This window comes from Sarcophilus harrisii, chromosome 2 (genome assembly GCF_902635505.1).
Source record: "Sarcophilus harrisii chromosome 2, mSarHar1.11, whole genome shotgun sequence".
NCBI classification, from domain to species: Eukaryota; Metazoa; Chordata; class Mammalia; order Dasyuromorphia; family Dasyuridae; genus Sarcophilus; species Sarcophilus harrisii.
Window position 1 is genome coordinate 478,245,635 of NC_045427.1, and position 26,977 is coordinate 478,272,611.

General features: G+C 39.2%; 1 protein-coding gene across 1 annotated transcript; it reads left to right on the forward strand.

Annotated features, from left to right (window-relative positions):
• Positions 1 to 18,634: 18,634 nt before the first annotated feature.
• On the forward strand, positions 18,635 to 23,116 carry HDHD3 (haloacid dehalogenase like hydrolase domain containing 3). The gene is made up of 2 exons (XM_031954660.1): positions 18,635 to 19,549; positions 20,676 to 23,116. Exon 2 carries the CDS (start codon positions 20,680 to 20,682, stop codon positions 21,424 to 21,426), a length of 747 nt encoding a protein of 248 aa, XP_031810520.1. The 5' UTR covers positions 18,635 to 19,549; positions 20,676 to 20,679; the 3' UTR covers positions 21,427 to 23,116.
• The last annotated feature ends 3,861 nt before the right edge of the window (positions 23,117 to 26,977 follow it).

Below are 26,977 nucleotides of genomic sequence, written 5' to 3' on the forward strand. Positions count from 1 at the left end.
TCATAATACTTTAAAATAGTAAAGCAGCTGCTTCTAGTAATATAAATGATTCCTCTCTTGGAAAGAAAGATTGCAGCCAGACTGAAATGTTTTAACTGCTTAGCTGAAGAATCAACTTCTTAGACTAGAATCAGTGGAAACTTTTTGAGCAAAGTCAAACAAGCCATAGAAAGATTCCATTGATAGTAATGTAGCTCTAGAACTAGTAGGGATGTTGGAGGTCCAGATAAGCTGTTTCTTGCCAAAGATACTCCCATTGAAGAGTTGGGTCACAGTATGTGATATTTGGGCCACTTCTCACCCTTGGGCCACAATATATGAATTTAAAAGGGAAAAGTTAGAAGCAGGGGAGACTAATTAGGATCCTATCCTAATAGTCCAGGCAAGAAGGAAACCAAGGTAAAGAGGGGAGCGAGCAGTGGGGTGCAATTCAGGCTACAGGATACCTAGAAATAGCTAGTATTTCTCTAGTTATTTTAGATTTGCAATACTTTTCATATGTTATCTTACTTGTTCCTTGCCACCAGTCTGTGAAACTATTATTATGCCTGTTTTGCAAGGTCACACAGCTGGTAAGTATTGAACTCAGGATTTATTCCAAGTCTAGCAAGCCACCATTCCATCTAACTGCCATGCTTACTTTGCTCTTTATATATAGGTTCTGAGTTCAAGACTCCTCCAAACTTAATTCCTGATTAGGTGTGGGAATAAGTCCTAGCTCCCCAAGTTTGACAGGGAGGTCACAGGAGTAGACACTGGAGCAAGAACCTTGGTATGTGTTTCATGCTCATAGAAGTCAGAGGCAATTTTTTTTCCCCAGATGGCTTTGTAAAGGGAAGTAACATCACAGAGCTCTACATTAGCTAGAGATGAGGTAGATTCAGATAAGTGATACCCGCTCTCTCTCTGGAGCATCCCTTGTGTCAGCTGGCTTTTTTCCACCCCTGGGATAGGGAGAGTTTGGATATAGGAAGACTAACACAATTCTCCTATGGATAGGATGAAATTCTACATTAAATTTGGAAGGGAAAACCCCAGAGCACCTTCCCTGCCTCTTGCCTCTTTGACAAAGCCTAAAACTAGCTTGTTTAGCCAGGATCAGGCCCTTCCCAGATCCTGACTCAGTAATGAATTGTGCTCCCATCTCTCAGAGGAAAGCCCCTTCTCAGTCCCTCAGCCTTCCTTCTTGATGCAGATCTCTTTGCTCTCGGCCCTACCCATGGGGCCTTCTAGCTTACTTACTGGAGGTGGGACATGGGGAGGGCCATAGAACAAACAAAGAATATTCCTTTCTTACACGTTTCACAAACCCAACCAGGGTGAGCCATGCCAACCTTGAAAAGGTAATAATTAAACAAAGCATGAAGTGGTACCAATTTCAAAAACTATTATGTCAATAAATAACTCCTGGAAAAAAATGTGAATTGATTATTCCTATCTCCCATGTCTAAAGGCTCAAACATAATTCTTTGAGGTCTTTTAAGAAAAATATATCTATGTTCTGTGGGAGTGAATCTAATATACTTTAGCCTAGTCTGATGATCTTGTTATGTAGGAGGAGAGTTTTCTCTTACAAATATAAGGAGCATCTCCTTGATCAGGAGTCTTGGGAACAAGTCAGACCCAAAGGAGGAGAGATAAGTAGTTTATTTTAGAACTATTAATCTTCTCTATCTTATCCTATTTATGTATACAAATGTATATAGGAGATATATAAATATATATATCCTAGAACAGAACCAGAGAGAATATAGGTGTGAATATTAGAAAGTAGAAGGCGGAAAGAACCAATATTTTTTAAGTTCTTAGTATGTGCCAGGCTCTATGCTAAGCATTTTACAAAAATTACCTCATTCATCTTCACAATGACCCTAGGAGGTAAATATTATCTCCATTTTACCATTGAGAAAACTGAAATACATAGAGGTTAAATGATTTGTCCAGTAAGTGCCTGAGACTGAATTTGAATTATTATTTGAATTATTATTAAGCACTTGAGCACCCCAGCCAGCCTCTGCCCAAAGAACTCACATGCTACTAGAGGAATATGACACTAATATAAATAGCAAACAAGAAAAATTGAGAAGGAAGAGAGTACTACTAAGGGGGTAGGTCAGTCAGGAGATGCTTCACAGTGGAGGTGGCACCTGACAGAGTTCTTGTTCATCAATAGTTTGTCAATAGGGAGGAAATATCTCATTTGAAATAGAAGTGAGCTAGTCATGTAGCAAGAGTGAAGGGTGAACAACCCAAGACCTGGACCTGGGCTCACAAAATATATGATGACTTAAAAAGAAATCTTTAGTGTATGAAATAGCTTTTCGGTGCAGAGTTTACAGGATAGCAGGAACACAAATCACACAGGAGAGAAAGTATGGGTGGATCTCAATTCCAACTAATGAAGGCAATACCAGTATGGATGAGATCACAGAACTAGGTATAATAGTTATAATAATCACATGTTCTAGTTTATGTTAAATATTGACTTCCATATATAATAACTATAATAATTAAAACTATTCAGTGTTTAATTCTATATTCCACTGTGAAAGTGGATTATATTACTATAAAAACAATAAACTAAACTTTGAGAGCAGCTAGGTGGCGCTGTGCATGGAGCCCTACAGAAAAGCTGAGTTCAAATTCAGGCTCAGACTCTTCTGTGTAACTGAGTAAATTAATTAATCTCTGTCTCAGTTTCTTTACTGGTAAAGTGGAAAAATAATAATATTTCCCTCTTAGAGTTGTTGTGAGGATCAAATGAAATAATATGTATAAAGCAATTTGTAAACCTCCTCAAAGCACTTTAATAAACATGAGGTATAATTATATTAGTTCAGAGATGAGAAATACTTCCTTGGGCTATTTTTAAGTAATTTGGATTTAGATTGAGAAAGTACATTGTTGTTTGATTCCTCTGAAAGCCATCCTGACACATTCCTTTTTTCCTTTGGGTTGTTGTCCAACCCTTCTGGCTTCTAGGTTTTTGGTCATGATGGTATTTTCAATATTTGCCATGCAATGAAAAATTGGTAATTATAGCATTCTGATTATTTTATTTTGAAGAGAATGAGGAATTAGAATCATTAAATCAATTAATCAATGAAGTATCTGTGCTAAGCCCTGGGGAAGTAAGGGGGGGGGAAATTTTATTGTTGTATTGTATTATTGCATTGTATTATTTTAGATGTCACCTATAATTATAATATATTATATAAATGCGTTATACATATAATTATAATATACTACATAAATACATCATATCAATATTTTGTGTTATTATTATTAATAATAGTAAATCTAACCTTACTGATATAAATTATAATTACATATTACAGGTAGTATATTACATATTTATTATATTTATATATACATACATGCATGCATACGTGTGTATGTATTTTTAATGTATTCTATGTGTCAGGCATGGTACTAAAAACTTTTTACAAATCTAATACTATTTGATCCTCACAAAAATACAGCTACTTTTGAAGTAGCTGCTGTTATTATCACTATTTTACAGGTGAGAGACAAAGTTTAAATGATTTACCCCAGTGTACTAAAAATATTTCTGGAGAATGCAAAGAGAATGCAAATGAATGAGGAAAAATATAAAAATTTTTCAAAAAATATTTGTAAGTGACTTTCCAGGGCACACAATCTGAAGTTGCATTTTAATTCAAGTCTTCCTGATTCCAAACCCATCCCTAGAGCCACTGCCAACTGCCTTAGGAGACACAGGTATAAAAGTAAGAGATCCCTGCCCTCAAGAATTACAGTATCTACTGGGATTCTTAAATTGAGAACGTGAACTTGTAAAACATATTTTGATAACCTTATTTAAATAATTTAAATAATTAAATAATAATGATTTCCTTTGTAATCCTATGTATTTTCTTTTATAAATTTAAAAATATTGTGAAAAGGGGCTGTCTATATCCCTTGAACACAAAAAAAGGTTACAGTTTGTAATTTTGTATCCACAAAACATAAAAGCCAAGAATTTCTGGACTCATAATGAATAAATACAGGAGATACATGCTTGCACACATACACATACACAAACACATCCACATATCGCGATGAGAAGGGAGATGCTGCCACCAGGAGGAATAAAGAAAGGCTCTTAAACGAGGTCTGTAATAAATTGTTCTCCTCATGAAGTTTCTTTCTCTCTGTAAAGTCTTTGGAAATGGGTAACTCTGGAAGTTCAGAGAAATTGAGTGGAAAAGGGAAGGGGACAGGTTTTCAAAAGTGGCTGAGGCTAATAGATCTCTTGAATTCTGGTATTCTGAGTTCCAGCGGGTTAAACCAATTGAGCTTCTGCTCATCAATACAGGGAGGAAAAGAGGGGCTATGCTGTTACCTGGGGAGGTGAAACCATTTCAGGTCAAAATCAGAACAAGCCCAAGCTACCATGGTGACAGGGGCTACTAAACAAGCAATGCTTCTTTTAATTGGATCTGTACCATCCAAATCATTCACTGTAATACTAAGAGTAGCAAAGACTAGAACCTTTGCTTTCCCAACTTATAGATCCCCCTTACCAATTTTCCAGCTAGATGAGCCATGTCAGTGACCACTTTCTTTCTTCAGGAGTGAATGATAGTAAAGAAATTCTCTTCTCTCTCTAAAAGGTCTGATCCTAGAATTCTTAAACAGTAATCACTGGAGTAAATATTTGAACCTTATTATTCTGACTCCAGAAGAAACAGTGCTCTAAAGCATGAATTCAATCAAAATCCTTAGAAACTATTTCCAAGACTTACATGAACAAAGTGAAGTGAGCAGAACCAAGAGAAAATTTATGTAATAACAACTTTGTAAAGATAGTCAACTATGAAGTGACTGATCAATACAATGGCCAACCACAATTCTAGAGAATTTAAAACAAATCACTCTATCTCCAGATAGAGAAGTTAAAGGACTTATAAGGTATATCAAAGTATGTTTTCTTTCCTTCCTTTCTTCCTTTCTTTTTTTCTTGACAAGAATAATGCAGGAATTTGTTTGCATTATTATCACATTTGTATTGCCTTTTTTCTCTGTCTTCTCAGTGGGTAAAGAAAAAAGGAAAAGAAGAGAATTTTGAACTAAAAAAAAAAAAAAGAATTAAAAAAAAATTATTCTTAGTGCTATACTCTCTCCAATCTTTACTTGGCACCATTTTGCAGATGCAGTCCCTGGTGAATAACTAGTTCCAGATTTCAAGCTATTCTGCAGATCCACACATACAATTCTTTTTTTTTTTTTTTTCACACCTACAATTCTTGCTCCTCCACTGGTACACTCATCTTTTAAAAATGGTTCAGTAAATATAATTAGCTCAAAAATAGCATTCTTATCACAAATCTGGGACACACTATCCCACAAAATCAGTCAAAAGAGTAGAGTGAGTAAGTACATTGCTAGTAAAATACACACAAGGAACTCATCTGACCAAAGCATCTTCTTTTTCTTCTTGGGGTAGCCTTCCTGGACTCAGTGACTCTGTTGAGCTTAACCAGATTCCCTAAGCCTTCTCTTAGAAGTTAAACTCCCAACTGCCAATGTTAATTCTTCTTCCAAGGCTTTTTTTATCTGCCTCCAGGATTATACTTCTTGGAGCTGTTTTCATTCATTCATTCCTGTATTCTTTGTAGTCTCTGAGTGACTCTGTCTGTCTCTTTTGCTATCTCTGTCTTTGTTGCTCACCTCCTCTACCTCCCATGCAGTTACTTCTAGGTAAGTAGATCTGCTGCAAAATACCATGGCCAACAAAGGACATGAACAGACAATTAAATTTTAAAACTTTTGTACAAACAAAACCAATGCAGCCAAGATTAGAAGGAAAGCAGAAAGCTGGGGGTGGGGGGGTGGGGGTTTTACATGCAATGTTTCTGATAAAGGCCTCTAAATATAGAGAATTGACTCAAATTTATAAGAATACAAGCTATTACCCTATTGATAAATGGTCAAAGGATATGAACAGACTATCTTCAGATGAAAATTAAAGCCATTTCTAGTCATATGAAAAAATGCTCTAAAGCACTATTAGATTAGAGAAATACAAATTAAAACAATCTTAAAGTACCACTTCACACCTATCAGATTGTCTAAAATGACAGGAAAAGATAATGATAAATGCTGGAGGAGATATGGGAAAACTGGGATATTGATGCCTTATTGGTAGAGCTGTGAAATGATCTAATCATTCTGGAGAGCAATTTGGAACTATGCCCAAAGAGCTATAAAATTGTGTATACCCTTTGATCCAGCAATGTCACTACTAGGTCTGTATCCCAAAAAGATCATAAAAGAGGGGAAAGGACCCACATGTGCAAAAATGTTTGTAGCAGCCCTTTTTGCAGTGGCAAGAAACTGGAAACTGAATGCATGCCCATCAGTTGTGGAATGGCTAAATAAATTATGGTATATGAATGTAATGAAATATTATTGTTCTATAAGAAATGATGAGCAGGCTGATTTCAAAAAAATCTTGGAAGATTTACATTAATTGATGTTGAATACAGTGACAGAATCAAGAGAATGCTGTACATAGTAACAACAAAATTATATGATGATCAACTGTGATGGACCTGGCTCTTCTCAACAATGCAGTGATTCAAGGCAATTCCAATAGACATGGTATGGAAAATGTCATCCACATTCATCACTATGGAGATTGAATGTGGATCAAAGCATAGTATTTTTACCATTTTTTGATTATTGTTTGTTTTTTATCTTTCTTGTGTTTTTTTTTTCTCTTTGGGTCTAATTTTTCTTGCACAACATGACAAATACAGAAATTTGTTTAAATGAATTGCACATATTTAATTTATATCAAATTGCTTGCTTTCTTGGGAAGGGAGGAAGTAAATAAGGGAAAGAGAAAAATTTGGAACACAAAATCTTATAAATATGAATGTTGAAAACTATCTTTACGTGTATTTGAAAAAATTAAATATTATTGAAAAAAGATTTTAGGAGCCAATGAGATATGTATTTCTGCCTGTAGAAGTAAAGACAAATGACAGGTCAAGGGAAAAAAAGCCGAGAAAAGAATATTATAGACAAATTTCATTAATGAATATGGATACAAAAATCCTGAGCAAAATATTAGCTAAAAGATTAAAAATAATATATTACAAAGATTAGACATTATGACCAAGTGGAATTTATGCCGAGTCCAGTGACAGTTTAATAGAAGGAAAATTATTAACATAAGTTATTATATCAACAATTTTAAAATCATATAATTATGTCAATAGATGCAGAAAACTTTTTGATAAAGTTCAACACATTTTTATTTTTTAATCATTTGGGGGAAAAAATACCATGACCAATAGAGGTGGGAGAAAAGGAGAGAGATTCTTTCTTCCCCTGTATTCAGGGAGTAGCCTTGACTCCCTGTGTTTCCAGTTTTTTCTTTTTTTCTAATTATTATTTTAAACCACCAAGGATATGGCCTATTCTTGGCAGGCCATTAGCTAGCTGTTCTCTAAATTCATCAAAGAGACCTTCATAGACTTTACAAAGAAGTTATAAATTAACTCCCCACCAAAAATTAATTTAATTTAAAGAGCAAATTAATACCTCATTACCTGTCTTTTTTTTTTTTAATAATTTCAAAAACTGTGCTGCGATGTGAGGAAGGAATTCCTATCCTATGAAATAGAATTTATGGTTGGTAGAAAGATACTCTAAAGAACTACAATAAATGTGTCCCCAAATTTAGTTTACATTTTATTGTTTACCTACTAACACTTATATTATTCCTGTCTTACTTATTTTAAAACTTATAGTTTGCCACTACTGACTGTACATTTCATAGTACATCCCATGTACTATGGCTCAAGAAATATTATCTGGGGAAAACAAATATAGCTCCCCTACTCCCCAAGCATAGAGAAAAAAAAGTATTTCCAAGTGTTTCTATTTCAAGTTATTGTTTGTAAATTATATTTTAAAATCCCAACTATAATCCCACCTTCTACAGAATTCTTCCTCAAATTATCTTAATTCTAAATTCTAGCCTTCCCTCTACTAATTGTCTTATTTATCCTGTATATAGCTTGGTTGTACATATTTGTTTGCTTGTTGTCTTCCCTCTAAGTCTGTATGTCCCATAAAGGGCAGGGACTGTGTTTTGTCTCTTGGTACCGCTGGCACTTAGCACAGTGCATGATAACATAGCAAGCATCTGATAAATATTGACTGACTGATTAACCTTTCATCCATGTTGTATTTCTGAATAGAAATTCCTTGAAGATAGGGAGGAGTTTTTTATACCCAATACCTAGTCAATGCCCTGAATATAAGAGACTAGTAAATGCTTGTTGGATTGTTTAACTGAACTTATTTCGACTCATATGTTTTAAAAATGAGAAAACTGAAGAAGAAGGAAGGAAGCAAACAAGCACCTACAATGTGCCAGGCACTTTACTAAGCACTTCACAAATATTAACTCATTTTATCTTCAGAGCAATTTTGGGAGGTAGGTGCTATGATTATCACTCCTATTTTACAATTGAGGAAACTGAGGCAGAAGTTGAGAGATTTACCCAGCCACATAATTAGTAAATGTCTGAGGATTGATTTGACCTTCACTTTTTCCTGATTCTAGACCCAGTGATCTTTCCACTCCTAGCTGCCTTTCACTCCTTCATTTCCAAGAGAAGCCAAAGCTCTCTATTAAAGTCAAATGGGTAATAAGTATTAGAGATGAGCTTTAAACCCAGGTCCTTTGGTAGCATTGCAAAACAAGATCTGTTGTAAGAGTCAGGAAATCCAGAGATCAATCCTTCTTCAGACTCTTAAGTAGCTATATGACTTAGCAAGTTTATTAACCCTGTTTCAGCCTTAGTTTTCTCATTTGTAGGAATATTACTGTTCTGTAAGAAATGACCAACAGGATAATTTCAGAAAGGCCTGGAGAGACTTACACGAACTGATGCTGAGTGAAATGAGCAGGACCAGGAGATCATTATATACTTCAACAACAATACTATATGATGACCAGTTCTGATGGACCAGGCCATCCTCAGCAACAAGATCAACCAAATCATTTCTAATGGAGCAGTAATGAACTGAACTAGCTATGCCCAGAAAAAGAACTCTGGGAGATAACTAAAAACCATTACATTGAATTCCCAATCCCTATATTTATGCACACCTGCATTTTTGATTTCCTTCACAAGCTAATTGTACAATATTTCAGAGTCTGATTCTTTTCGTACAGCAAAATAACGTTTTGGTCATGTATACTTATTGTGTATCTAATTTATATTTTAATATATTTAACATCTACTGGTCATCCTGCCATCTAGGGGAGGGGGTGGGGGGGTAAGAGGTGAAAAATTGGAACAAGAGGTTTGGCAATTGTTAATGCTGTAAAGTTACCCATGTATATATCCTGTAAATAAAAGGCTATTAAATAAAAAATAAAAATAAAAAGTTTTCTCATTTGTAAAATGGGGGTAGTAATAGCACCGACTTCACAGTCAGTAGTATCCAGTGAAATAATTTACATAATATTATTTGCAAGCCTCAAAGTACTTTAGGAAAGTTATTTATGTTGCCATTACACGTTTAAAGACCAGCAGGAGAAAACCATGGTCTGCAGTATTCCAGTCTCCAAGGCCTGATTTTCCTTATGAATCTCCTCTTTCATTTGCCTTCCACAGACATAAAAAGAAATAGTTTTAACAGATGTATAGTAATACAGATTTGCATATTTATACTATCATAGAACTACTTCCCAAAGATCTCTGAATATAAAGTCGTTGACAAATTGAATCAGTCAATAAGCATCTATTAAGTGTTTACTGTGTGTTAAGAACTATATTAGACACTAAAGATATGAGAAGAATAAAGGGAAGAGCAAAAGTAATTCACTGAAATCAAGGAGTTTGCAATTTAATTGGAGAAACAACATATAAATATGGCAAGGACTGTATTAAATATGTAGCCTGGGGTGTCATTGTGTGGCTTGAAGGAAGGCAGAATAGACATTTCTAGCCTCTTCTTCCTCGCTCTAAAATACCACTACCTTCTCCAAAGACTAAGGTGGAAACAGAGTCCCTATATTCAGGTAACTTAGATTCAATTGGGTAAGATAACATGTATATTCTCATTAATGTACAATATAAAAACAAAGCAAAATTTGTTGGGAAGGACACTAACAGTCCAGAGCAGCAGTAAAAGCTTCATGTAGAAGATATTGCTTGAGCAGTTTTGTTTATTTTTTCCTTTTTTTTTAGTTGTTTTTTTTTTTTAATTGAAGCCTTTTAATTTCAAAACATATGTAAGGATAATCTTTCAACACTGCCCCTTGTGAAACCTTGTGTTCCAATTCCCCCTCCTTCTTTCTCCCCCCTCCCCTACATGGCAAGTAATCCAATATATGTTAAACATGGTAAAAATATATGTAAATCCAATATAGTAACATATTTATACAATTACCTTGCTTGAGCAGAATTTTGAAGGAAATGAGGGAGTCTAAGAGGCAGAGGAGGTAGTTATGCATTCCAGACCTAGGAAATAGCCAATACAAAGACACAGAAATGGAAGATGGAGTGTTGCGTGTGAACAACAAGATGACCAGTTTGCCTGGACCACTGAGTGTAGGAAAAGGAGTAAATAAGTTAAAATTTATAAGAAGGGAGTAAAAAGTTTAAAATAATAATGTTATTAAGTGTTAGACTGGGGCCAAGTTGTAAAGGATCAAATTTTTTTGCTTTGTTTTAGTTTTGGTCTGATTTGTTTAGTTGATTTTAGCATAAAAAGTAGTTTTTATTTTGCTTTATATAGCACTTTACAACGACAAGGTCAAATGGATGCCAGGAGCAAAGAGCACCAAGTGAGGAGGCAGAAAGAGTCCTGTGTGACCAAATGTGTGACTATATATCATGGGATGACTTCATCCCATGAAGAAAAGGATTCTCTGACACCTATTGCAACAGAGTCACTGTCAGTAGTCATCTAGAGTGGGACATTACTTGTAAAAAATTTAAGACTGAAAATATTGAGGCTGGTAGCAAGTTTAAGAATATTTTTATGGAAAATAATAATTAGAGAAATGCAAATTAAGACAGCTCTGAGGTACCATGATATATGAAGGTAATGGAATATTATTGTTCTGTAAGAAATGATGAACAAGCTGATTTCAGAAAGAGCTGGAAAGACTTAGATGAATTGATGCTGAGTGAAGAGAGCAGAAAAAGGAAAACACGGTTAATAACAAGATTATGTGATAATTAACCGTGAGGGACTTGGTTCTTCTCAACAATGGGATGTTTCAAGGCAACTCCGATAGACTGGTGACAGAAAGTACTATCCACATCCAGAGAGAAAACTATGGAGACTGAATGTGGATCAAAGCATAGTATTTTCGCCTTTTTTTTTTTAATTGTTGTTTGTTTTCTTTCTCATGAGTTTTGGGTTTTTTGGTCTGATTTTTTTTCACAATACAACAAATATAGAAATATGTTTAAAAGGAGTACATACATGTTTACCATATATTGGATTACTTGCCATCTAGGGGAAGGGATAGGAGGAAAGGAGGGAAAAAAATTGGAACATAAGGTTGTACAAGGGTGAATGTTGAAAATTATCTATGTGTGTGTGTTGAAAACAAAAAGCTTTAATAAAAAATAAAAATAAAACATTAATGCATATATCTAATCTATATCAGATTGCTTACTGTCTTGGGGGTAAGGTAAAAGTGGGAGAGAGAAAAATTGAGAACACTAACATTTTATATATTGAAATGTATGTTGAAAACTTTCATGTATTTGAAAAATAATACTATTGGGAAAAAAAGAATAGTTTTATGGGAATTTGGCATTTGGAAGGAAAGAAAGAAAGAAAGGGAGGAAGAAGGGGAGGAAGAAAGAAAGAAAGAAAAGAGAGAGAGAGAAAAAAGAAAAAATGAAAGACAGAAAGAAAGAAAGGAAATAAGAGAGAGAGAAAGAGAGAACAGAAAGAAGGAAGGGAGAAAGAAAGGGAAGGAGGGAGGAAGGAAGGAAAGAAAGAAGGAAGAAAGAAACCAGCAGCAAAGAGCAGTTATGTGTTTTGATAAGCCTCAGGATCTTTGTCATGGCTTGAATACATGATGAGAAAACAACAGACTTCCTTACTAGTGTCTTCATGTAGACAAATAACCACCTCAGTATCCCTCAGCAGAGAATCATCTGCAACTACAATCATTTTCTTCCCCTGATCTCACCAAATGATCTTTCATGGGATCATATTGATGGAGCTGCTTTATCATTTCCTGGAGAAGCAGCTGCTTCCTCTTTATAGCTCATGGCCCCTCCTCATCATGAAAAGTCTCAAATCTGATTATTAGCTCCAAATATTCAGGAGTCTTTCCCCTCTTCCTTTGGGTGTCAACTTTCTGTTCTTCAGCTTTCTGGTACAGTGGAAAGGAATTTCTGGAGTCTGAGGAACCAGATTCAAACTCGGCCTCTGATAGTCACTTAATGTGTGACCTTGGGCAAGGACAAATCAGGGCTTCCCTTTATAGGAAGTGTGTTAAAATAGTTTCTTGTTCTGGTCTCCCTGACTGCTGCCCCCCTCCCCTTCTAGTCTGTAGAGTATAGTAAGTTTATAAATAACCAGTATAGAGGAGCAATAGCAGGAATTAGGCTTGCAAAAGGGAATCTGGAAGTCAAGTACATATTGTCCCAAAGATCAAAGTAGCATAATTTATAAATTGTATTATACATTAATCAAAATTCACATCCTGATAATTTGCCAAATCAGCAGAAGCCATCTAAGTATTACTGATCTCATGTAAATTCTGGACAATTCAAAAATGCTGATAACTTTGAGATGATTTGGATATGTTAATGAACTAACCCCAAGTTCTCTGTTTCTCCCAAAAAATTGAGACTCAAAAGTCTCCCCTCTGACAAGCACTCTTCCATCTCCTCAGGGTCTATGATGCTCTGGTGCTGCCAACTAATCCCCAATTATATAAGCGATTCATGCCCTCGCCATCCCATTTTCCACTCTGCCTTTACCCCATGCCCTATCCCCAGGTCACTGTCTGCCTCCATCTCACTATCTACTCTTCACTCTCTTTTTCTGCCTTTAGGGACTTTTTTGACCCATACACTCTGTGTTTAATGAACGTGTGATTTTTGCCTTATTTCCCACTGCCAACTGTGATTTTTCCCAACTGGCATCAAAATAACCAGGTGTACCTGCCCCCATTTCATAATTTTGTAAATTAATAATCAGTGCAAGAGGACTTGAACTTTTCCAGTTAACTTAATTCACCATGGCAGCTAGGAAGCTCAGGCCTGGCCTCGGGAAGACATCTTTATGAGTTCAAATCTGACCTCAGATACTTATTGGCAGTGTGACCCTGAGTAAGTCACTTAACCCTTTTTTGCCTCAGTTTCCTCAAATGTAAAATGAGCTGGAGAAAGAAATGGCAAACCACTCTAATGTTTTTGCCAAGAAAACCCCAAATGGGGTCAGGGAGTCCACTGCTTAGTTTGACTCTTACAACTTCATGCCTCCATTGTTTCCTCAAAATGAACTCATCCCTTTAAATCTGGTCAAATTGGTGATTGACTCAGTTTTGCTATTTGATATCTCCTCAACACCCTCTCACCTCATTGGAGTGTTGGAGGGCAGAGCAATGAACTCTTGCCAAGTTCTTTATAAAGAAATCAGTTTTGTGGTAGCAAAGAATTGGAAAAGGAGTGGATGTCCATCAATTGGGAAATGGCTGAACAAGTTGTGGTACATGAAGGTAATGAAATATTATTGTTCTATAAAAAAATGATGAACAAGCCGATTTTAGAAAGGCCTGGAAAGATTTACATGAACTGATGCTGAGTGAAACAAGCAGAGCTAGGAATATATTGGACACAATAACAGCTAAGATGGTCAATGATCAACTATCTTGATTCTTCTTAATAGTTCAGTGATCCAAAGGAATCCCAATAGACTTTGGACAGAAAATGCCACCTGGACTCAGAGAAAGAACTAAGGAGACTGGGTGTAAATCAACATATGTTATGTTCACTTCCTTTTTTCTAGTTTTTTTTTTTTTTTTTTTCATCTCTCCCATGGTTTTTCCCATTTGCTCTGATCTTTCTCTCCCAATATGATTCACAAAACAATGTATATTAAAAATAAATAAATAAATAAAACTCATAGAGGAAAAAATTTCGCCTCAGACACTTATTAAAAAAAAAAAGAAAGAAAGAATGAAAAATCAGACTTTTCCAGCCAACGTCTTTAACTATCCACTGATCTAGGTGGAATTAACTCCAGAAACATCATCCTCCAAAAGGAACATCCTTTCCTACTTTAACTGTGGGACCTAAGGGTCTGGATTTCCTATAGACTCTGAAGATCCATTTTTATCTAGCTTTCCTTTCACATTGAGGATTTTCTTTAGGTTTTGATGAAGGAACATGGGCATGGTCCCTACTTATCCATAGTGAAGAGGCTCCCCAAGGCCATTTCCTTTTTTCTCTAGGACACCATCGCTTTGGTCTCTCCATTCCTATCTGTCCAGAGTTCCCTTGTGAAATCCAAGCCTGTACTATTCTAAGGTGTCAAAGCACCTTCTGACTGAAATGTAGGGGAAACAAGCCAGATTCCAGCATTCCTTCCTAACCCTTCCAGGCCTCAACCTTTTCCTTAACAGGCATCAAATGAATGACTATTTATTTTCTGTCAGAGATCAAAAGCATTATAGGAATTCTTTTTTTTTTTCCTTTTGCTGCTCAAAAGCAGAATGGCTAAAGGCCTGCCAAGAAGAAAAAAAGTTCCTCTTTTGCAGAAATGTAAATCATGCAGAAATTTATCAGCTTCTTCATAACTTCCTAGAGGAATATTATTAATAAGCTCTGGTCTGGATCTAATTATGTAAAAAGCAAGTTATTAACTATTTTGTTTAAAATTTTTACAAAGTGAGTGTTTTAAACATTTTATTGACATCCTTTATTTTTACATGACCCTCATTTCCAAAGACATGCTACCTCCTTCCCCTTCTCAGGAATCTATCCCTTAAAACAAAGAAACAAAAATGAAAGTCCAACTAACCCACCAAGCAATTTTGCCTGATAATATATGCAATATCCCACTCTAATAATCCCCCATCTTGGTCAAAAGTAGAAAAAGAGGAGAGATTTTCTTACCTCTTCTCTGGAACAGACTTGAACATTATAATGATAAAAGCTAACATTTATAAATCAATATAAGGTGTTCTATCTCATTTGACATTTATAAATCAATATAAGGTGTTCTACCTCATTTGATCCTCATAACAAGCTCTATTTTGTAAATGAGTAAATTAAGATTGATAGAGGAAGTTAAGTAAGTTGTATGGGCTGAAACAGCTAGTCTGAAGCAGAATTCAAACCTATAATTTCTTGATTTACATTGCACCCTCATTTTCCTCTGCCTCATTTCATATTTCTTATGCCTCTCTGAATTCTTCCTATCTGTCCTTAATACCATAAATACTTTCTTTAAGACTGAAGTTAGGTGGAAAATAGTAGGGCAGAAACTAGGCATTGACCAACATCTAATACCCTAAACTAAGATAAGGTCAAAATAGATTCATGATTTAGACTAGACCTAAAGGGTGGATACTCTAAGCAAATTAGGACAACAAGGTCATAGTTTACCTCTCAGATCTGTGGAAAAAGGAGGAACTTATGGCCAAAGAAGAACTAGAAAATATTCTAACTAATGATTGGACAAATGCAAATTTCTCTGAGATACTATCTCATACATATTAGATTAACTAATGGACCAGAAAAGGAAAATGACAAATGTTGGAGGGAATGTGGAGAAAATGGGACATTAATGCATTGTTGGTGGAATTGTGAACTGATTCAAACATTCTGTAGAACAATTTAGAACTCTTCACAAAGGGTATAGCCTTTGACCTAACAAAACCACCACTAAGCATGCATCCCAAAAAAGATTAAAAAAAAAGAAAAAGAAAAAGAAAAAGGCCCTAGAAAAATATTTATAGCAGCTTTTTTCAGGATAAAGATTGGAAATTGAAGGGATACCCATCAATTGGAGAATGGCTAAATGGATTGTAATATGTGATTATGATGGAATACTATTGTTTTATAAGAAATGATAAGCAGGATGACCTCAGAAACACCTGAAAAGACTTCCATGAGCTCATGAAAAATGAAATGTACTATATACAAATAGCAATATTCTGGGATGATCAACTTTGAATGACTTTGCTGTTCTTAGCAATACAACAATCCAAGAACACGCTGAAGGACTCATGAAAAATACTATCCATACCCAGAGAAAGAACTGATTGTATCTGAATACAGATTAAAAATATATCTTAAAAAAAAAAAAAAGATGGGTGGGACCCATTCACATCAAAAATAAATAAATAACAAAAATAAAGATAATATATATAATATCTGTTCTACTGACCTAGTTGAGAAGACATAATCTCTCAGATAAAATATTGAAGAAAGACATAGACAGTTCTGAAAATCTGAAAGAAAACTGCCTTTCAGATATGTGTCATGAGGACCTATTTGAAGGCAGACCATTCATTGAGAAAAAGACAGGGTTCCATGATCCATCCAATCATTTACATATATGACTACCTTCAAAGTCTGGAAGGGTATAACTGAGAAATTATAATTTAATTATTTAATCTGTGGAGTAATTATAGAAGGATTGTTGGAACCATACCTCACAAAAAAAAATTTTCAAGTTTCCACAAAAGTTTCCTCCTTCTGTCTAAGGAGGCCTGATTTGTGGCATTGGGAGATGAGGAGATTGTGTTCCAAAGAAGATAGAATCAGAAGAACCTAAGCATATGTCAGTCACAGAAGATGAGTGGAAATGTTTATAGAAGACAAAATATAAAAGTTGAATAAAGTGGAAAGGAGTCTGACTTTGCAGCTATTTTTCTGGAAAGGGTGCTTATTAGAATAACGGTATTCCTTTGCTGAGAACTGATTGGAGAAAGACAGACTAGCTACTTAGCATTTTCTATAACATGAGACAGAGGAGATCCCTCAAGGGTTTCCTATATAATGTCCTTCAATGTCCTCTCAGGAGGGAAGACAGTTGTTGCTTCTGCTTTGCTGTTAGATGAGACATGGCTTTGCTGAAAAGGTGGTTCAAAAAACCAGAGTCCCCCTTTTTTTTTTTTTTTTTTGAAGAGCCCGGGCCAGAGTCTTGGGTCTTGTATTCTGCTTTTATTTTATTTCTTCTTTGAGTGTAAGTGACCAAAAGATCATACAAAGATGAACATGCAAGTCTTGGAGACAAATATATGAGTTTCAGAGTTCTAGAGATCTGGGGACCTGACTAGGAACTGTTTTTAGCAGCAGAGTTTCTTTATTATACAGGATGATCACCAACCCTGTGCTTGCTAAAAGTCAAGGATCTAGAAAAAATTATTTGGAGAGGGTAGAGCTAAGGTTACATGTAAAATATTTCTTCAGTGGTCCTGACAATTGCATCATATTCTAATTGATGGGTTCTCCTTTGAGAGTTCTAGTTAAAGTTCTCTAACTTTAAAAGGTCCAGGTCTCCTACTGCATCCAGGGCCCTCTCCAATCGATCTGTATCTGGCCATTGGACCCAGAGGGCTCTGGTGGGGAAAGTGAGGCAGGTGACCTTGCACCGCATCCCTCACTTAAATCCTATTTATTTATACCCATCACCTCCCTGATGTTATGTTCCTCTTAGAGTATGAAGGCAAACAACAGCAACAACTGTATACAATGTCAGACTTGGTTGATGGAGTCTTCTACTGAAGTATTTTTAATACTCTTTAAAAAATGTTATATGGAATGGTTCTCTAAACAAGGGAGGAAATCAAATAATATAAAAAAATCAATAAAAGTGTCTGAATGTTTTTCATACGTTGGACGCCACTAAGTTTTCAGCAGTTAAAAGGTGGTGTGGACAGTAACCAAGTGCAATCTCTTTAGTTTATAACGGGACAGAGTTCAGTGCCCAATTACCTTTGTCCTAGTTGTAGAATTTCCAAAAAGACTGCGGGAGGAGGGACAGCTCAATATCTGCTGAAGCTGATCAATCATTGACTAGGGCCTTTCTATCTGCGTCTAGTCTATTTTTGTTGTTTTAATAGATGAGGAAACCAGAACCCAGAAATAAAATAATATGCCCAAGGTCCAAGTCTCCTGGCTTCTAAGCTTTCATCACCACCCACAGCAGAAAGGCCAACACCCGCACCCTACAAGGGACTCAAGGCCGAAGTTATAAAAGAGGGGAGGGGTGGAACCTGCAGCACAGAGACCCCACCCCAAGTCTGAAAGCAGATCAAAAGGCAACGCTCCCGGATTTACAACTGGAGGAAAGGCTGGAAGAAAGAAACCTGAAATGGGGGCTACTCAAATGTCCTGTGTCTTTCCTGATCCCTCGGGTGCTTTTAAGGCACGCCCTCCCCAAACTACGTTATCTGCCTCAAATCTATCTCGTTAAGCGATATAGAGAAAAAGCCACAGGTTTATTTCATATAATGCCTATGTATTAACTATATAGTAAGGCTACGCTGTATATCATATCGGTGTGATGCAGTCCTATGGTAATAACAGACGGGCAACTTGGCCCGGGGAACGATGAAGCAGAAACCCCCAGGCCTCTGGAACGATGTAATCGCTTTCGGAAGGCAGCTGTTGGGAGGGCTACGGCACCACCCCGGAGAGTGTGCGTGAAAGACGGAGTTGGGCCTGAGAGCTTCATCGCGCCGAGAAGTCGGGTTTGCCATCCCGTCTGGGGGCCGGGGCTCTAAGCGGGGTCACGTGACTATGAGCCACGGCCTCCTGACTTCTCGGGCTTCCAGGTTCCTTTGGAGCGCGCGCCACGCCTGGGTTGTGCTTCCGAGGAGAGCCCGAGAGGGTGGGGGTCCGGACCAGCCCCGCCGGGCGTCTCTCGAACCGCGGGCCCCGACCCGCCGCCGAGGCAAGGGACACGGGGCGCTGTGCCTGAGAGGCCCGTGACAGCGGGCCGAGTTCCAGAAGAACCTGCGACGCCCCAGGAGCAGGAAGGCGGAACGGAAAGCGAGAGGGACGGGCCGCCCGCCGCCTCGTCACTGCCTCTGTTATTGCTGGCGGGCAGCGACGTTGGCGGAGCCACAACGCTCCCCGGCCGGGGCCTCGGGGCCCCTGCCGCATCTCCCCCGGGAGCCGCACCTCGCCGCCCGGAGCCCCGACGCGTGCGGAGGGCGCTGCCGCCCCCGCAGTACGTGGGCCGCTAACTGTCCCGCGGCCTCTGCTCACAGACACGCATGAGGCGCGCCTGCGCGAGCTCCGTCCGGGCGTGAGCTCCCGCCGGGCCGGGCACCGGCTGCTTCTGGCCCCCGGGCTACGCGGGCCGGAGTGAGAGCGGGCCCCGAGGCCCCCCCCTCCCGCTCTCCGGGATTCCGGGAACGCTCGTAGCCCGGCGACCCCGCGAGGCGGGCGCGACGTTCCGAGAGAAAGAGGAGGGAGGGGAGGCGGAAACCCTCCTCCGAGGCCGGGAGCTCAGGCAGCGCCCCGCCTTCCGGGAGTCGCACCTGCCTCCCGGAGCCTTCTAGGTAAGGTGCTTCTCTTCCTGAGCCGGTGTCCGGGACGTGCCGGTGCAGCGCGGGGACCGCACGGTCCTCCAGACTCCTCCTTCCTCAGCTCGGCCTGGCCCACGGGGCCTTCGGGGACGCCCGGGAGGGAGTCGGACCCCGGCGCCCGACGACCCCTTTCTCTCCGGCCCCCTCTCCGCCCTTGGGCTCCCAGCGGCCGAGCCCGAGCCGGGCCTGGAGCTTCCCCGGGGGCTGCAGCCGTCCATTCAGACACCACCACCCCCCCCGTGGCAGCCCTTGGCTCATCCCCCCCCCCGCCCGAGGCTCAGGTCTGAGATCGGGAGAAAGTCGGGTCTGTCGGACCGTGGCAGCCCTTGGCTCATCCTTCTAGCCCTGGCCCTTATTCATCGGAGGCCTTGGAAAAGACCCTTCCCTCCTTAGCCCCCGATTTTTTGTCTATAAACAGAATCGATGATGGTAGATCGTCTCTAAGGCCTTTCCAAATCTGAGATTGTGTCCCCCCGTTATTCGCCTCCACGGCTTCGGTCAGCGTTGGCCCCCGAGCTGTTCCTTTCTTACCCAGCAGCCCTTTAGAAATCTGACACCGGGGCTCAGATACCTAAATAATTAACCCTAGGAGCTGGAAGAGGAAGGCCCGTTAGGTGAAAACGGGCTCTGGGATTGGGGAGCACTTATTTATCCGAGGGCCGGGAGGACCGTGTGTAAGGGGGCCCAGACAGTAATGAGCCCTTCTCCCTGTTTAAGCCGCGTGACCAGTGGAGTGGAGCTTTATCCGTTCAAGGGGTCCTGTTCTCCAAGCAGTGGAGATGAGTCTTGGGCAAGTCCTGCAGGCTTGTCTGGGCTACATAATGTCTAGTTATTGCTAATCCTGTACGATTCACATACCTTTCTGACAGTCCCTAGCTCTTAAGTAGTTTTTGTGAAAGCCAAGGAAGAGAATTTGAATTAAGAAATTTTTCCTGAGGGTTTCCCTCTGTGAAAATCTGGTTTGCCGGGTTTAAAAGGAAAACAGGAAAAGGGACTGGTTAGGGCAGTTTTTGAACCTTGATCCCTGAGCCCCAAGTCTGAGGAGGAAGAGGTAGACTACATCTGACTTTCTGTCCGTTGCTGGGCTTCTATCTCTTAGGCCAATGGCCCCCCGGCTGCGGCTGCTGACCTGGGATGTGAAGGACACTTTGCTTCGACTCCGTCATCCAGTGGGGGAAGAATACGCAGCCCAGGCTCGGGCTCATGGGCTGCAGGTGGAGGCAGCAGCCCTTGGATCAGCTTTCCATGAGGCATACAAGGCCCAGAATCAGAAGTTCCCCAACTATGGGCTAAGCAAAGGCTTCACCTCGAGACAGTGGTGGCTCGATGTGGTCTTGCAGACGTTCCGCCTGGCGGGAGTGCAGAACTCTAGCGTCCTCAACACCATCGCCGACAAACTCTACCAGAACTTCAGCAGTGCCGAGACCTGGCAGATGCTGGAAGGGGCCGAATCCACTCTGCAGCGGTGCCGAGACCGGGGCCTGCAGCTAGGTGTCATTTCCAACTTTGACCGGAGGTTGGAGGACATCCTGGCTCACTGTGGTCTCCGCAAGCACTTCGATTTTATTCTGACATCCGAGTCAGCTGGCAGGGCCAAACCTGACCCACAGATCTTCTATCAGGCCCTGCGGCTTGCTGATGTAGAGCCCACCCAGGCTGCCCACATTGGAGACCATTACCTGAACGATTACCAGGCCCCGCGGGAGGTGGGCATGCACAGCTTCCTGCTGGTGGGTACCAAGCGCCAGGACCCCTTCCCGGGAACGGTCCCTAAGGAATACATCCTGCCTTCTCTTCCCCATGTTCTGGTTGCTCTCAACCATCTGGAGGGCTCAGCTCCAAAGCACTGAACATCGGTGGGGAAGGGAAGGTGGTAAAATCCCTGCAAGCTGAGCCTACCAGGTGGGAGAAGGCAATGAAAATCTCAAGTAGTAGCACCTACTGTTGGAAACTGACCCCTTCTTCCCATGTGGCCAGAGTGGGAGCTGTTCTCCCCTCAGCTTCAATAGCAGGCTACCATAAAGTCAATGACCATAAACTATTGTGACTCCTTGTTTCTTCTTAGAAATTAGATCAAAGAATATAGAACTGGAAAAGGTCTCAAAAGTTGTTATTTTTTGTGGAAAAAGCACCAAAGCTGAGTTGAATCAAAAGGATCTGGATCCTAATCCTATCCCTGCTACTATGTGATCTTGGGCAAAATATTCTGGTCTTTCATTCTCTGAGGTGTTTATCAAACTAGATCATCTATCAACCTCTTCTCATCTACCCCTTTATGCAATCTGATATAAATTATAGACTATAGTGTATAGTTTTTACATATATAGAGAGTTTATAGGCCCCTTTTCAAAATGTTTTTAAATCCATAAAATATATAAGATTACAAATGAAACAAATTACTTCAAATAATTATTTTAGAAAACAAAATTCATGGAACCTCAGTTAAGACTCTCTAAACTAGATAATTTCTACCTGATCTTGTTTGACCCCATCATAAAGAGGAAATCCTAGATCTAGAGATAGAAGTGACCTCGGATCATCTAATGCAATTCTCATTTTACAGGTGAGGAAACTGAATCCAGCAAAGTTACCCAAGGCCACAGAAGTGTTAGAATTGAGATTTTAATCTAGGTCTGACTACCAATCCAAGGTCATTCAAACTACATTTCCATGTTTCCTCTTACACAGTCTGGGTGCTGTGGGGTAAGGCTTCACTCCAGGCACTTCTAATTCAGCTAGGAAAACCTGGGCATCCAACAGACTACAATACAAAGAACTACAGGATTAGTTGTGAGGACCAGAAGCTGGAAGCACTGCAGCAGCTCTACAAGAGAGCTTTGTGTGGACCTGAACAGTCAGGGAAAGCCCCAAGGAGGTATGGGATTTGGGAGAGGAGGAAGACCATGGGTATGGGAGGAAAGAGGAATAGAATAAGGATCCAAAGAACAGGTGGGGGGGTAGGAAGTTAGGTGAAGGGGACGATGAATGAAGGCCTGGCTGAGTTTAGACTTGATTTGAGACAAAAGAGTCACTGGGGTTTGAGTTTGGGGGTGGGGATGAACCCTAGAGTTGAGGGCAGCAGGAGGGGCAAAAAGGGAGGCAGACACCTTGGAGAAGGAAGGGTAGCCTGTTATTCTGGCTTGGCCACACCTGACGTCAACTTCCTGGATTCTTTTCCTGAGATTCAATTTCTTTGCTATTGAGGACATGACTTATCAACTCAGTTCTGCCATGGGCTCCCCGGTCTTTGAAGCCAAACATTCACTGTGACCTGTTATGCCTTGGCTAGCCTAACAGCCATTTGAAATGATTGGAAGGGCAGTGAGCGTCAGGAGAAAGAACCCTGGCCTTCCTTGCAGTCAGAAAACCTGGGTCCAGATACCAACTCTGACATAGCTGGGCAAATCTTAATTCTGAGCCTTGGTTTCCTTATTTGTGAAAAGGAGAGAATAGTTGTGCTATACTTCTTAGCTCACAAAGCCAGAGAGGTTTGTAAACTTTACAAATACTAAACTAAATACAACAATTTAAAAAAATGTATTTTTTGTTGTTCAGTCTTTTCTGACATATCTGAGTCTTCATGACCCCATTTGGGATTTTCTTGGCAGAGATATGAAGTGCTTTGCCATTTCCTTCTCCAGCTCATTTATCTTTTTTTTTTTTTTTTTTTTTTTTTTGCTTTGAAATTTTTTTTTATTAAAGCTTTTTATTTACAAAACATATGCATGGGTAATTTTTCAACATTGACCCTTGCAAAACCTTGTGTTCCAAATTTTCCACTCTTTCCTCTCATCCCCTCCCCTAGATAGCAGGTAATCCAATACATGTTAAATATGTTAAAAATATATGTTAAATCCAATATATGTATGCATATTTATAGTTATCTTGCTGCACAAGAAAAATCAGATCAAAAAGGAAAAAAAAACTGAGAAAAATCAAAATACAAGCAAATAACAACAGAAAGAGTGAAAAGACTATGTTGTGGTCCACACTCAGTTCCACAGTCCTCTCTCTGGGTGCAGATGGCTCTTTTCATCACAAGTCTATTTCAAACTGATCTGAATCATCTCACTATTGGAAAGAGCCATGTCCATCAGAATTGATCATCATATAATCTTCTTGTTGCCGTGTATACGGTATAGAACCGTGTCCTGGTTCTGCTCATTTCACTCTGCATCAGTTCATGTAAGTTTCTCCAGGTGTCTCTGAAATCATCCTGCTGGTTGTTTCTTACAGAACAATAATATTCCATAACATTCATATACCACAACTTATTCAGCCATTCTCCAATTGATGGGCATCCACTCTGTTTCTGGTTTCTGGCCACTACAAACAGGGCTGCCACAAACATTCTTGCACATACAGGTCTCTTTCCCTCCTTTAAGATCTCTTTGGGATAGAAGCCCAGTAGAGACACTGCTGGGTCAAAGGGTATGCACAGTTTGATAACTTTTTGAGCATAGTTCCAAATTGCTCTCCAGAATGGCTGCATCCATTCACAATTCCACCAACAATGGATCAGTGTCCCAGTTTTCCTACACTTCCTCCAAGATTCATTGTTATCTTTTCCTGTCATCTTAGTCAATGTGAGAGGTGTGTAGTGGTATCTCAGAGTTGTCTTAATTCACATTTCTCTGATCAACAGTGATTTAGAGCACCTTTTCATATGACTACAAATAGTTTCAATTTCTTCATCTAAAATCATCTGTTCATATCCGTTTACTATTTATCAATTGGAGAATGGCTTGAACTGTTATAAATTTGAGACAATTATCTATATGTTTTAGAAATGAGGCCTTTCTCAGATCCTTCGGATGTAAAAATGTTTTTCCAGTTTATTGCTTTCCTTCTAATTTTGTCTCCTGCTGATCATTTCTTATAGAACAATAATATTCCATAACATCCATATACGATAACTTATACAGCCTTTCCCCCACTGATGGGCTGTTTCATCAGTTTCCAGTTTCTGGCCACCACAAACAGGGCTGCCACAAACATTCTTGCACATACAGGTCCCTTTCCCTCCTTTAAGATCTCTTTGGGATATAAGCCCGAAAGAGACACTGCTGGGTCAAAGAGTATGCTTAGTATCAATACAAGTTTTAAAAAGGAAGCAGTTAATTGGAGAAAAAATTCTTTACATCAAATATCTTTGATAAAGATCAGGGACTCAAGATACCTAGGAAACTAAGACAGACAAAGCAGCAGCTAGGTGGCATCCTGTATAGCAAGCTGGTGTTGTTGTCTTACCTTAGATAAATCTTTAACTATATTGTATCTTAATTCTATCATTTGTAAAACAAAATAGTTGGACTCAGTGATCTCTAAGGCTTCTTCCACCTCTAAATATATGATAGTGTGATGCAGAATTACAAAATATTAATAACTATATAAAAGATTTCTTCAAAACAACTGTACAAAAGTAGTATGAATCAAATCAACTCTAAAGCTTCCTCTCAGATCCACCAGATTGACAAAAATGACCAAAGATGGGAATAGTTCATATTGGAAGGGTTGTGGAAAGATAGGCAAATTCTATGTTAGAGGAGTTTTGAATTGCTTCAACGATTCTGGAAAATTATTTGAAATTATTTTAAAAATTATTCTGTATTCTTTTGCCAAGAGATCCATTTGTGATAGAAGCAATATTCTAAATCCTGCTTATACCCCTTTTCCATTTGACATTATCCAGACTCTCTTCCAGACGTAGTTAACTCAGAGGACTAACGGCTCAGTTGACCTTACTTCGTTGTCACTTGCTTATAGCCAGGAGGATGTTCAGTCTCTTTTTGATGTTGGGCTGTTGGACCAACATGGACACTATGGCAGGGGAGCTACACTCAGCTGAATCAATTTGAGGAGTTTTTACATCTTAGAGACAGTATATTTTCTCATGTACCATACTGCTTCTGTAATTAAAGTGTGACAAATGTAAATTCCTACATTTTGGTTCCAAATAATTAACTTCATAGGTACCAGATGGGAAAAAAGTAATTAGATAGTTGGTTTGAAAAACATCTGAGACTTTTAGTGGACTTCAAGTCCATTGTGAATCAGCAGTGTGGCGTGGCAGCTAAAAAACCAGGTGTGATCTTAAACTGCATCAAGAGAAGCATAATTACCAAGAAAAGGAAGATGATAGTCTCTGTGAGCTGGCCCTGGCCAGACCACATCTGAAGTACTGGGATGAATTCTGGGCACTGATATTTATGAAGGATGTTAACAGGATAGAGTTTGGTGTAGAGCAATTGAGATGTTGAAGGTCTTAAATGATTACCATGTGAAGACAGGTTGAAGAAAGGGGATGTTTTACCTGGACAAGAAAAGATTTCAGGAGGATGTAATGGATATCTTCAAGTATCTGAAAGATTGTCATGTGCAAGAAGGAGTAGACTTGCTCTGTTTTGCCCCAGAGAACAGAACCTGGTCCACTGGGTTGAAGTTGCAAATATGCAAATTTAGATTTAATGTCAGGAAAAGTTTACTAACAATTAAGAATATCCAAAGGAGGAATGAAGGAGGCGGATTCTCATGCACTGAAAATCTTTAAGCAAATGCTGTATGTATGTTATAGTAGCCATCTTTCCAATTGGATTAGATGGATACTGAATTTCCTTTTGACTAAAATTTTGTGATTGGATAGATTGGGTAGTAAGAGAGTAGAACAATTCAAAGGTGTATATATAGGAAAGAGTTGTGGCTACATTTCCCAGCTGAAATGATCCACTTAGGTGCAAAGTAGTTGTCAAAAAATTTAATCCTCAGAGCAGAAAAACTCATTTTCAAACAAATAATTGAAAGACATAATAGCAGTTGGAGCCATCCAGCTCATTTATCTGAAGCTGGATTTGAATTCAGGGAGATGAGTTTCCCCCAACTGCAGGCCTAGTGCTCTATCCAGTGCCCAAACTCAAAGATAAATTGTTTCATTATAAAACATAAAAAAGACATTCTTTTGCCAAATACAATTCCATATTGTTGAAGGTTAGATTGGTCAGTAGTTGAGATTTTGTAGATATTGCCATGGTGAAACCAAAGAATGGTTTCTAGGCCCAGCTAGGACCTCTGCATCCCTTCCTCCTTTCATTTGTGAATGGGGAAACAGGCCAGTAATTGAATGAGGTGACTAGCTCACGGACAGCACGTCTAGCTGATGGCATAACTAGAACCCAAACTTCCTGGGTCCCAGCTCAATGTTTTTCCCATTCCCTCTTCCAGTTTTGGAAGGAATATATAGGTGGAGAAGACATGAGTTTTCTAGCAAGCAGAAGTCCAACCAGCTTCCAGAGATAGGGCCTAGTAAGGGGCCATGAAGTGGGGGGAGAAGAAGGAGGGAGTTTGTCAGCACATGGAGGTCACTTATCAGCAAAGGACAGAGACAAATAAAACAAGGCATTTAAC